Source organism: Phodopus roborovskii, unplaced genomic scaffold, assembly GCF_943737965.1.
Source record: "Phodopus roborovskii unplaced genomic scaffold, PHOROB, whole genome shotgun sequence".
NCBI lineage: Eukaryota > Metazoa > Chordata > Mammalia > Rodentia > Cricetidae > Phodopus > Phodopus roborovskii.
This window is the reverse complement of record NW_026126540.1, coordinates 22599275-22613355: the sequence shown is the minus strand read 5'-3', so window position 1 is coordinate 22613355 and position 14081 is coordinate 22599275. Positions and strand designations below refer to the sequence as shown.

Here is a 14081-nt window from a genome sequence, read left to right as displayed (position 1 = left end):
TAGAACCCTCTTCCAGAAACAGATGGAATCAGATGCAGAAATCCACACCTAACATTGGGCCAAGGTCCTGGATTACAATCGAAGTGAGGGAGGAGTGATAATATGAACAAAGGAGTTAAGGTCATAATGGGGAAATGATGAGGGATATCCTTCTGTATGTTGTAAATGTATGTTTCTCTTATTGGTTGATGAACAAAGCTGTTTCAGCCAATGGACAGGCAGGATTTAGCCAAGCAGGAAATCCAAACAGGGAAAGAGAAAGGTAGTAGACAGAGTCAGGGAGACACCATGTAGCTGCCAAGGAAGCAAGAGACTCAGGCTTAACTGGTAAGAAGATATACAGATCAATAGAAACCGGTTAATAATTAAGAGAGAACTAGCCAATAAGGAGCCTGAACTATAGGCCAAACAGATTATAATTAATATAAACCTCTGTGTGTTTATTTGGGACTAACTGGCAGTAGGACCAGGTAGGACAGAAACTTCCATTCACAGGAAAGCCCACAGAATCAGCTGACTTGAGCAAGTGAGAGATCACTGACTCCGGTCTGACAACTGGGGAACCTGTATAGAGAAGCAGACAAGAGAGGGGTGGGGAGCAGTAGGGGGAGTGGAAGGGGGTGGAACTGGGATTGGAATGTAAAAAATAAATTAATAAATTAAAATGTTTATCTAAAGGTGGGGACATGGTGGCATACACCTTTACCCCCAGAACTATAGAGGCAGAGGGAGTATCTTGGACTAGCTGAATGGTTCAGCAGGTAAACACTAGCTATGTAAGCCTGATAGCCTGAGTTTGATTTACAGGAAGAGGACTGGCTCCACAAAGTTGCCCTCCAACCTCCACATGCAAGGTGTTACAACACAAGCCCACATGTTTAACATACAACAGTATTGTTTTTAAAAATATTACTATTTAAGGCACATAAAACTGCCATTTTATACAGACACTTATCTATAGATAAAACTTTGGTGTGTTTTTATTTTTTGTCTAATGTAAAGATGAATTATAAACACTGGTGTACAAGTACACCCTACTTCTTTGAGTAGACACCTAGGGTCAGAACTGCTTAGTCATATACTATAGTATATTGATCAACTGTCATGGTATTTCCCACAGCTATGTAACATTTTACATTTTCATCATAGTGTGAAAACCTTTGAATCTCTTCAAAAGTTCTCCAATACTTTTCAGTCTTTTATCCCTAATCAAAGCATTTAATTAATATGTAGTATAATGGCCATGGGGTATTGATACTTCTCTGTGATTTTATTATCATGCTGAGCATCTATTTTGTACATTCTCTCTGGGAAAATGTCTATGTAATCCCTTTGTCAATCCCTGTGTTTTATTTTTCATTTTGAGTTTCAGAAATCCTTCAGTCATTCTAAGCTTTACTCACTGATCAAATAGTTTATCTCAAATTTCTGGAATGTATGTTCACTGCCATGATCATACCCTTTAATGCACAAAACATTTTGTATATTAAAGCACATGGATTTTGACAAAAGTGGTATCTGTATTTTTGGTTGTCAAAATCATTGCAAAATTCAATGTCATTAAGACTTTCCCCTTTGTTTTTTGTCTAAACATATTATAATTTTAACCCCATGACTAAGTTGTCAGTCAATTTTGAGCTTTAAAAAATAGTAGGTGGGTAAAATTGTCCATCTACTTTTATTTTACATGTGGATTATTCAGTTTCCTCATTAGCAAAGCAATCACTTTTCTAATGAATGGTGTTGTCATTCCTCCCTCTCCCCTCAAGTGTGAGTAACTAAACCTAGGACCTTGTTTAGATAAGACAGGGTTTCAAGACTATGTAACTGAGGCTCGTCTTGAACTCAAGATTCACTTGACTCACTGTTCCACACCAGAGTTGCAGGTAGCTGTGATCATCATATGGGGGATGGGAATCAAATTTGGGTCCTGTGCATGAACAGCCAGGGTTCTTAACTGCTGGGCCACTTTTCTAACTCCTCTTCCATTTTTCAGGATTGTTTGTGTATGGTGTATGTTGTATATATGTATGTTATTTTTTGTGAATATGAGTGTGTGTGTGTGTGTGTGCAAATGTATAGTGTCCTGAAGTTGATATGGGAAATCATCTTCAATAGCTTTTTTACCTTTTTCAATAAAGCAGGGTCTCTCAACCTAACCGTCTCGATTATGAAATGAAGAGTATACCTACCCAGCTTGCTCTGAGGATCCCTTGTCCTCAGACTGGAATTACAGGTGGGCTGCCATGTCTACTCAGTACTCACATGAATTCACGGATATCCACCTGCCTCTGCCTCCCAAGTATGAGATTAAAAGCGTTTGCTACTACCACCAGGCTATATTTGTTCTATTGCCCAGGCTGTCATGGAACTAAGAAAGTTTTATGTCTCAGTGCTGGGATTACATGGTTAGCTCACTATTTCCAGCTTTGCTGTGATTTTATTAAATAATTTTAAAATTTTGTTGTATTTTTAATTAAAAAATAATTTATCTTTAATTAATGTGAGTGCGTATGATAAGCATTGGATCCTCCAGAGCTTGAGTAACAGGCAGTTAGCTGGCTTGGTTGCTGGGAACTGAATCTGGAATCTTCAGCAAAAGCAGCATATGCTCCTTCATCAACAACTCTCCTTATTTTTCTTTATCTATTAATACGACAATACATTTTTTCTTTAGCCGATACATTTATTTCAAATGTTAAATAAGCTGTGCATATACGGTCTATATCTTACTGTAAGGAGACTTTTTTAGGAAGCTATTCTTATCAATCAAATGTTTCCACTCCTGTTTCTGAGATTATTATTTCATTCTCCTGCCAAAAAACAAATGTTTACTATTATCCTGTCACATATCTCAATTCTTCAGAACAGTAATGTTTCAAATACTGCTCATGGAACATATGCATCAAAATCATGTTTGGAGCTTTGTTAGAAATCAACATGTCGAATTCAACAACAATACAAATAGCAGAAAACCTGCAAACTCATGGAAACTTAACAATGTGCAATTGCACCACTCCTGGGTCAAAGAAGAAATAAAGAAAGAAATTAAAGACTTTCTAATATTCAACGAGAATGAGGATACAACATACCCGAACTTATGGGACACCTTGAAAGCAGTGCTACGAGGGAAGTTCATTGCACTAAGTGCCCATATGAAGAAAACAGAGGATAGTCACATAAATGAATTAACAGCGCAACTGAAAACCTTAGAACAGAGAGAAGCGAATTCACCCGCAGGAGCAGACGCCAGGAAATAATCAACTTGAGGGCTGAAATCAACAAAATAGAAACCAGGAAAACAATACAAAAAAATCAATGCAACAAAGAGTTGGTTTTTTGAGAAAATCAACAAGATTGATAAACCTTTATCCAAATTAACGAAAAAGCAGAGACAGAACATGCAAATTAACAAAATCAGAAACGAAATGGGGAACATAACAACAGACACAGAGGAAATCCAGACAATTTTCAGGTCATACTTCGAAAATCTGTATTCCACAAAAATTGAAAATTCAAAGGAAATGGACAAGTTTCTGGATAACTATCACTTACCAAAATTAAATCAAGAACAGACAAACAACTTAAATAGACCTATAACCCGAAATGAAATAGAAGCAGTCATCGAAAGCCTTCCAACAAAAAAAAGTCCAGGGCCAGATGGATTCAGTGCAGAATTCTACCAGACATTCAAGGAAGAACTAATACCACTACTCCTCAAACTGTTCCACAAGATAGAAACAGAAGGTTTATTGCCAATCTCTTTTTATGAGGCCACAATAACTTTGGTACCCAAACCTCACAAAGACACAACTAAGAAAGAAAACTACAGAACAATATCCCTGATGAACATCGATGCAAAAATATTCAATAAAATAATGGCAAACCGAATTCAAAAATACATCAGAGAAATCATCCACCATGATCAAGTAGGCTTCATACCTGGATTGCAGGGATGGTTTAACATACGAAAATCTATCAACGTGATCCACCATATAAACAAACTGAAAAAGAAAAACTATATGATTATCTCCCTAGATGCAGAAAAAGCCTTCGATAAAATTCAACACCCTTTCATGATAAAGGTATTAGAGAGGTCAGGGATAACAGGAACATACCTAAACATAATAAGAGCAATATACAGCAAACCAACTGCCAACATCAAACTGAATGGAGAGAAACTTAAGCCAATTCCTCTAAAATCAGGAACAAGACAAGGCTGTCCTCTCTCTCCATATCTCTTCAATATCGTACTAGAAGTTCTAGCTAATGCTATAAGACAACAAAAGGAGATCAAGGGCATCCAAATTGGAAAGGAAGAAGTCAAACTGTCTCTATTTGCAGATGATATGATAGTTTACATAAGCGACCCAATAAACTCTACCAGGGAACTCCTACAGCTGATAAACACCTTCAGCAAACTAGCAGGATACAAGATAAACTCAAAAAAATCAGTAGCCCTATTTTTTTCAGACGACAAAGAGGCAGAGAAAGAAATCAGAGAAACATCACCCTTTACAATAGCCACAAGCAACATAAAGTATCTTGGTGTAACGCTTACCAAACAAGTAAAAGATCTATATAATAAGAACTTTGTGACTCTAAAGAAAGAAATTAAAGAAGATACCAGAAAATGGAAAGACCTCCCATGCTCTTGGATAGGTAGGATAAACATAGTAAAAATGGCAATCTTACCAAAAGCAATCTACAGATTCAATGCAATCCCCATTAAAATCCCACCACAATTCTTCACCGACCTTGAAAGGATAATAATCAACTTTATATGGAAAAACAAAAGACCCAGGATAGCCAAAACAACCCTATACAATAAAAGAACATCAGGAGGCATCACCATTCCTGACTTTAAGCTCTACTACAGAGCTATAGTTCTGAAAACAGCCTGGTATTGGCATAAAAATAGACAGGTAGACCAATGGAATCGAATTGAAAATCCTGATATTAATCCACGCACCTATGAACACCTGATTTTCGACAAAACAGCTAAAATTATACAATGGGGCAAAGACAGCATCTTCAACAAATGGTGCTGGCACAATTGGATGAGGGTGTGTAGAAGACTGCAGATAGACCCATGTCTGTCGCCATGCACAAAACTCAAGTCCAAATGGATCAAAGACCTCAACATCAATCCAGCCACATTGAACCTCTTAGAAGAGAAAGTAGGAGGTACCCTTGAACAAATTGGTATAGGAGACCGCTTCTTGAACATAACTCCAGGGGCACAGACACTGAAAGAAACAATTAATAAATGGGACCTCTTCAAACTTAGAAGCTTCTGTAAGGCAAAGGACACAGTTGACAAGACCAAACGGCAGCCCACTGACTGGGAAAAGATTTTCACTAATCCTATATCTGACAAAGGGCTGATCTCCAAAATATACAAAGAACTCAAGAAACTAGTCAACAAAACACCAAATAACCCTATTAAAAAATGGGGTACAGAACTGAAGAAAGAATTCTCAATGGAGGAAATCAAAAAGGCTGAAAGACACTTAAGAAAATGCTCCACATCCTTAGCTATCAGGGAAATGCAAATCAAAACAACTTTGAGATACCATCTTACCCCTGCCAGAATGGCTAAAATTAGAAACACCAGTGATGACTTATGTTGGAGAGGATGTGGAGAAAGTGGAACACTCCTCCACTGCTGGTGGGAGTGCACACTCATACAGCCACTTTGGAGATCAGTATGGCGGTTCCTCAGGAAAATGGGAATTAGTTTACCACAGGACCCGGCAATCCCCCCTCTTAGGCATATACCCAAAGGATTCACATCAATGCAACAAAGACATCTGTTCAACTATGTTCATAGCAGCACTATTTGTAATAGCAAGAACCTGGAAGCAACCTAGATGCCCTTCAATCGAAGAATGGTTAATGAAGATGTGGCACATCTACACAATGGAATACTACTCTGCAGAAAAAAATAATGGTATCTTGAAATTCGCAGGCAAGTGGATGGCACTTGAAGAAACCATCCTGAATGAGGTAACCCAGTCACAAAAAGAGGAACACAGTATGTACTCACTCATATATGGATTTTAGACCTAGATCAAATGATCACCAGCCTATAATTCACATCACCAGAGGAACTAGGATACAAGTTGTATTCTAAGAGATTCATATAAAGTCCCTCACAGAACTGGGAAGGGACAAGTCCCCCAGACCTCAGGTATAGTGGGGGAGGACAGCTAATGGAGAGAGAAGTAGGAGAAAATGAGAGGGAGGAGAGGAAGGCATGTGCGACCAGGAGGATTGAGCCTGGTTAGGAATGGAAAATAGGAAAGAGAGAGAGAGACAGAGACAGAGAGAGAGAACATAAAAGAGGGAGCCAATATTGGTTTGAAGATAAAGCTGAACACAAAGAAAGGTCGAGGGAACTACAAGACTGCTCCCAACTAACAATCTCAGCTTCCGTGGAAAGGCTATCATAAATGCCCTTCCCGGAGAGTGAGATCAACAACTAACTTCTCCATGGAGTCCTCAACTAATGCCTGTTGAAAACAGGAGCAAACACCCATACATAAACACTGAGTCAAACTAGAACCCAGAAGCAGATGGAGAGGACAAGACCATGCGGTAGAAGTACATAGAGACAGCTTACCTGAACAAGGAGGAGCTAAGGGCCACTAGACTGATAGCTGGGAAGCCAACAGGGGTCTGACTCGGACCCCCCTGAATATGGGTCTCAGCCAGAAGGTCTGAGCAGTCTAAGAGACCTCAGACAGTGGAGCCAGGATGTATCCCTGGTGCACAAAAAGACTTTGCAAACATATCCCCCATGGAGGGATAACTGCCTTATTCTAGAGATAGGAGAGAAGCCCTAGTCCCTACTTCACAGGACCTGTCAGATCTACATGACCCCAACTGGATGGCATTCCCCTACATATTGTATTGTGGTGGGGGGTTGGGAGGGGAGGGTGTTTAGAGTGCATGGGAGAGGGTAGAGAGGGCAAAAGGGAGGGAAGGAGGGAGGGAGGGCTTGGGGGGAGGGAGGGAGGGAGGGAGAGGGAACTGGGATCGACATGTAAAATAATAATAATAATAAAAAAAAAAAAACGCTTTGACTCCAAAATTTAAGTTGAAGAACAAGTTACTGGGGAAAAGTATTTCTATTTTTGTTTCCACAGAAAATGAAAAGATGTGGAGTCCTTCCAGACTAATGTGGTTTGATCACACCAGACCGCCTGAAACAGAGTACAAGCTGATCCTACATTCCAAACAGCTGGACAAAACAGCCCTACAGACTACAGCTAGGATATCTGAATCTTCTTCGAATCCCCCAAGACAGCGCCCCTTACCAGCAGGAAGTAGTTTGGAAAGAACGACGCCCAAATTCCCAAATATTGTGTATAAATGTTTGTTTTCATTTAATTGGACTTTGTTATATAAAATTAAATAAAAAATACTCTATATGCATAAAAAAAAAGAGAATACAAATTATTATCACAATAAAAAAAAAAAAAAAAAGAAATCAACATGTCAGGGTTGGGGTTGTTATTCAGAAGAAGAGTAGGTGCTTAGCATATGTGAATACCCACCATCCAAAAACAAAAAGAAAGGCAAACTCATGCTGGAAGCTAAGACAAAAAGGATGGTGAATTCAAGGCCTGTCTAGACTATAAGAGCAAGGTCAAAGTCAACCTGAACAATACAAAACAAGCAAACAAAAACACCAAAACTTCAGGAGGCACAGTCAGGCAGATTTCTGTGCGTTTGAAACCTGCCAAAGCTACAGAGAAACCCTATCTTGAAGGAAAAAAAAAAAAAAAAAAAAAAAAAAAAGAAAGAAAGAAAGAAAGAAAGAAAAAACAACTACAAAAACTGAAGGCAAATGCCTATAATCGAGGATGTCATTAAATTCACTGAGAGGTCTTTGATAAATATTTTGAGTAAGCTTGGTGGTTCTTGATAATTAGTCCAGGAAGATCTCTACATAAGTGCTTTTTGGATCATGCTGAGACGCTAACAGACCTAAGAGAGTATTGTGGAGGCTCTGATACAATTCCCTTTGAGGACACTATATTCAGTGAAATAAACCAGTCACAAAAAAAAAAAAAAAAAAAAAAAAAAAAAAAAAAAAAAAAACAAATACTAAGTGATTTCATTTATAGGCAGTACTTAGAGTAGCCAAAAATCACAAAACAAAAAAGCAGGATGTTAGTTTTTAGGGGATTAGGGTGAGGGAAGGACAGGGAGTTACTATGAGAGTCTGTCTGAGCAAAATCAAAACTGTAGAGCAGAAAACAAAACGAAACAAAAACAACAACATACAGAGACACACATAGCGTCACACTGATCGACTGATTGATTGATTGAAGCTGGGTATGGTGGCACATACTCATACTTGAGAGAACCAGGCTAACCTTTCTACAAGGTCAAAGCTAGTCTGGTCTATACATTAAGTTCCAGGCCAGCCAAGGCTACAAGTGAGACAATATCTCAAAAAATAAAAAAATTTCTTTTGGTTGAATATCACAACAGACTCTTAAATTCATTTTCTAAAGGTTCATTTTGTTTTGAATCTCAATCCCTTTTACTTTGTACTATGTAAAAGTTTTTTGGCCACCTAGTGTTTTAAGGCTCTAGCTGGCTAGCTATATTATGTAACCTAGGGTGGCCTACAATTCACTATTAGTATAGCTCAGATTAACATTAAAACTCCAGATTGTTCTTTAGCCTGGAATCCTTGGCATGCATGAGTATTTCACCAAACCATTCTTATAGAGTAAAAAGCAGGCCTCAAAATTAAGTTATACAGATATAATAATAGCTTGGAGACACTTAGGCTGGCTGGAGTTGGGGAATAGAAAAGATGCTCCCTGCAAGACCTCCTCACAGATTGTTCTTGGGGTTGCCCTACCCTTGGCATAATATGCATGTGCATACACATAAGATAAATAAACAAGAAATTAGACTGGGGGGGGGGGCTGGAGTGATGGCTCAGAGGTTAAGAGCACTGACTGTTCTTCTAGAGGTCCTGATTTCAATTCCCAGCAACCACATGGTGGCTTACAACCATGTGTAATGAGATTTGGTGCCCTCTTCTGGCCTGCAGGCATACATGCAGACAGAACACTGTACACATGATAAATACATAAATCTTGGAAGGAAGAAGGGAGGGATTAATTAATTAATTAATTAGATGGCCGGTCAGACCATAATATCATTTATTTATTTGGTGCATCCAACTTTAGAACATTCCCAAGCAGACACTTAACTGTTTAAACAGTAAGCTGTAAAAGTTGTTTCCCCTTCCCTTAAAATTCAGTAGGGCCACAGGCAATTAACTGGAAGTAGTATTTACTAAATAATATTTGAAGGCCTTAATCAAAGATAATGGGTAAAATAACTATTTAGGCTCTCATATACAATCTCTCTAATTTCTCACTCTGTAAAAAATGATTATAATACCTTTCAGGCTTGCTATAGACCATAATACCTTAAGGAATTACCAAAAACAAACAAAAGACAGAAAGAAATTACCTTTTATTGTTTTCTTGTTCTTCTTCCTCTGGTACTGTCTTCTGTTTTTTCCTAGTCTGTTCTTCTAACAGCCAACTTTTCCTCTTCAACCCCTTCTTGTGCTCTGAAGTAAGGCTCACACTCTGAACCACAGCCTCAATCACATCAGTGACTGTGTCTGGACTTAGGTGCAGCGCCACCCCTTCGCCTTCCTTCAGTTCTGGGTTGACAAGCTGGGCAGCCTGGAATGCTTGCATTGATACCACAGCTTGTAGGGGACATTTCCGAGGTCGACCCGGTCTACGTTTCACAAAATTGTTCCCTGTCCTGGCTTGCCTTTGAAGTTTTTTGGCTTTTAAAATTTTATTGACATGGTCCAGATTTTTCTTGGTGGCCAAGATTTTGTCATAATTGCACATTTTCCGAGCTTGGCGCTGCATAGCTTCAACTACACTTCTCTTGATGTGATGGGGGGAACATCTACTTGCTAACTTTTCAGAAAGGAGTGGGATATTGTTATTACCAGAGTCACTTGGGACGGCAGGCACTAGAAGACTGTCTGATTTACCTAGGGCTCGCTCTTTGCTGTAGTTATGACCTGGACTGGAGGAAGGTGGTACAGACACAGTTGTAATTGAGGCATCGGTATTTTTCTCCACGGACTCTTGCTCATCATGTTGTACTATCCGATGCAACAGACTGTCTACAGAATCATCCATAGAAGCAATAGAAGCAACCAATCTGGGACTTCTGGAGGGAATTCCATTCACTAAAAGAGACAACACATCACATCACACACAGACCAAAAAAAAAAAAAGACCACTCAGTTACTTAAACTGCCTTATCTCTTTGTTTGTTTCTTAGCCTTTGGAAAAATGGTTATGCTATGAAATCTTTACTGGCTTAGAAATCAATAGGCAAATCAGGCTGGACTTGAGGTTGTGATGATTGATCCTCCCTGCCTCTGGCTTCTGAGTGGTAGGATTGATTATAGGTAACCAATTAGCTTTTAATTTCATTAATTAAATCATTATTTTTCAATTTATGTATATGTGTATGTATGGCATATGCACACAGGTGCCAACAGAGGCAGGAAGAGGGAATCAGATCCCCTGAAATTGGTGAGTTCCTGGATATGGGTGCTAGGAAATTAACCTAGGTATTCTGGAGATTGGTAAAAGCGTTTAACTAAGTTATCTCCCAGCCCCTTCTTTTATTTTAAGATGGGTCTTTTGTAGCTCAGGATGGCCTTGAATCGACTACTTCTGAGATTATTAAAGGGTTGTTGTTGTTGTTGTTATCATTGGTTATTAGAGGATTATCTTGAATTCCTAATCCTCTCCCAAGTGCTGCAAGTATAGGTGTATACCACCATGCCTGGCTAAATAACTTCCTATACTGACAAAAGATAAAAAAAAGTGTAAAGGATATACAATTAAAGACTGGATAAAAAGCTAAACTTGTCTTTCTTTTTGAATACTGGGGATCAAATACAGAGATTTGCCGTATTAGGCAAGCTGTTTACCATTCAGCTAAATCCTAAGCAAGATGGATTCCTTTCCTTCTTTCTACCTGCTTTTTCAAGCAGGGTGTTAAACTGTAACCCAGGCTGGCCTTGAACTCACTAGGTATGGTTAACCTCTTCCATTAGCCTCTTAAGTCCTGGGATTTATATACCATGCTTGTGTTATTTTTGTATATGTGCTCATGTAGATTCAAATTTTTATTTGTGTATGTGTGTGGGGGGGGAGGGTATTACTCTTGTGTGCTGTTTCTCATGGGCTATCTAATTATTTTTAATTGGAATCAAATACATATTCTTTACAAGAAGAGTTAAGTGTTGTGAACACCTGAGCCATTTTCTATCTCCATGACTAAGGACTTTTAAAGTGTTGGAAAATTTAAAAGCTGGACTGAATGCATTTTATATCTTGAAAGTGTGGGGACAAAGGATGGAAAGTTATAGCTTATAAGTAATGTGTCTGAATGTCAAGTTGACAAGGGATGGTGGTGTGATGGGGTTAGGTGAGTGTTAATTATTAACCTGACAAAATACAGAATTACCTGGGAGATGGGGTTCTGAACAAGCCTGTAAGAGATTATTTTTCTAAAAGAATTATTGCTTTTACCTTGTGTGTACATGTGTGTGGGTGGATACATGGAATTGTGCATGTATGGAGGTCAGGGGACAATGCTCTGTCTTCAGTGCTCATTCCTCTCTGACATGAATTTGGAGGGGTTGAACTCTAGGCTGTCAGGCCTGTACAGCTTGTGTTTGGATCCACCTGCTGAACCATCTCTTCAGCCCAATCTTCATTAAGCTAATTAAGTTGGGAAGAAACACCGAGGTAAGTGACATCCTTCTTCTAAATGGGACCCTGAACTGTATACCTTGAGACAGAGAACTGAGAAGCAGCTTACATTTCTCCCTGATTATTTCTTGATTGTGGGTATGATGTGACAAGCTGTTTCAAGCTCCTGTTGCCTTGACCAAGATGGACTGTACTTTCAACTGTGAGCTAGAATAAATCATGTATCTCTTAAGGTTCTTCTTCTAAGGCCTTTTTAATCACAGGATTAACACAGTCCCTTAAACTCATAATTTGCTACTAATATCCACAGTTAGTTGTTGGCATTTTGTTTGTTTGTTTGTTTATTTATTTGGTGACAGGGTTTCTCTGTTTAACAGCCCTAGCTGTCTTGCAACTTGCTTTGTACTCCAGGCTAGCCTTGAACTCAGAGATCTGCCTGCCTCTGCCTATCAAGTGCTAGGATTAAAGGCATGCACTACCACACCTAGCTCAGGTGATAGTTTTTTGTTTGTTTGCTTGTCAAGACAGGGTTGCTTTGTGTAGCTTTGTAGACTGACTGGCCTAGAACTCACAGAGATCCACTTGCCTCTGCCTCCCAAGTGCTGGGATTAAAGGAGGGTGCCACCACTTCTTTGCTATAGGTCATAGTTTTTTAACCAATGGATTTATCTACATGTTTTTAAAATGTGATACTAACTGACATACATGGTGGTTTATAAATATATAACTTCAGCATATAGGATGCTAAGCCAGGAAGATTACCAGAAATTTAAAGCAAGACAGAGCTACATAATGGGGACTAAGACCATCAGGCATAGCAAAACTCTATCCAAAAACATTGAAATTAGCACTGGCAAGATGGCTTGGGATAAAAGCAGTTGCTGATAACTGAGTTCCAACCCTAGGGCCCACAGTGGAAGGAGAGAACTAACGTCTCAAAGTTGTCCTCTGATAGTAGCCTACACATCTACCTACCTACATACCTACACACACACACACACACACACACACACACACACACACACACACACTTTTAAAATTAAGAAAATGGTATTAGAACTAGAGTCCACTCTGTAGAATGTTTGCCTAGTATGTAACAATAGCATGTATCAAACTTTGGGCCAAACCTAGCACTTGGGAGAGGAACATTTGGAGGATCAGAGGTGTAAGGTGACTTTGGCCACATACTAAGTTTGAGTCAAATCTGGACTACATGAGTCCCTTTTGAAAAACAAACACAGGAAAAAAAATGTTATTCCAGTTTTGTTTTTTTAAGATTTATTTTACTTTTACTTATGTGTCTACATTACAGAGAAACAGATGCTCTCTGAGGGCAGAGGAAGATATGGAATGCTAGAAAGAAAATCCAGGTCCTTTGGAAAGGCAACAAGTGCTTTTAACCACTGAGCCATCTCTCTAGCCCAATTCCAGATATTTCCCTTTTAAGTACTAGGAATTAGAGAAACATCTATCTCATCAGAAAATGCCATTCCCAGTAACTTCATGTTAAAATCCTCAAAATGAACAAGGTTGGGGGGAGGGATGAGGTATAAAACTGGATCTCTGTTTTTCTATCCAATGTGGCCACATTGAATAAACTTCCCTTTTCTACTTTCTACTATTGTGCCTTTAATTGGCTTATTGAGGGCTGATGGGGGGATTAGCTTTTTAGGTTATTAGAGCAGCCCCTGACCCTCACTCCAGAATGCACACTGTGAAAACTAGTTTCTCAAAGTTGTGCTCTGGCCATGGCTTTCATGTAGTCACACATGTAGTGTGCACGCACACTCACATGCGCATGTTCTCTCTCTCTCCCTCTCTCTCTCTCCCCCTTTCTCTCTCTCTCATTCTATCAGTTCTGTTCCTCTAGAGAAGTCTGACTAATACAGGGGGTACACAACTAAACTCAATGATTATGACCTTATCTTAGTACAAGGATGCTACTGGTTGTCCTCTGCAGTGGAACTGTAAGACAGACTTCAGTCAGAGGGCTAGTTAGCCCTTTATATTATAGCTGTAATTACATATATGTTCCTCCTACCAAATTACTATCTCATCTTATAAGTTCCATGTTTTGTCAAACTTCTGTACCTTCTCTGTTCCCAGAAATGGCCTCTACAATTTGGGGTTTGCAAGACAGCTCAGTGCATGGAGGTACTTGTGGTTGAGTCTGAGGACCTGAGTCTTCTGTGAGCTGTCCTCTTGACCCTCACTCACATGTGTATTCACATGATAAATTAGCAAACAGTTTGTTTTTAATTGGCAATTTTTAACTTTATCTGA

General features: G+C 39.1%; 1 protein-coding gene across 9 annotated transcripts in view; it reads right to left on the bottom strand.

Moving 5' to 3' along the window:
• Ash1l (ASH1 like histone lysine methyltransferase) overlaps window positions 1-14081 on the bottom strand; it is a 146711-nt gene that overhangs the window by 73521 nt on the left and 59109 nt on the right. For all 9 annotated transcript variants that reach the window (XR_007835411.1, XR_007835410.1, XR_007835412.1 and 6 more), the window contains exon 5: window positions 9508-10255. Coding sequence is in view for 6 of the 9 variants with exons in the window: in XM_051198831.1 (XP_051054788.1) it covers window positions 9508-10255 (748 nt within the window). In the remaining 3 variants the exon portion in view is untranslated. The remainder of the gene's footprint in view (window positions 1-9507; window positions 10256-14081) is intronic.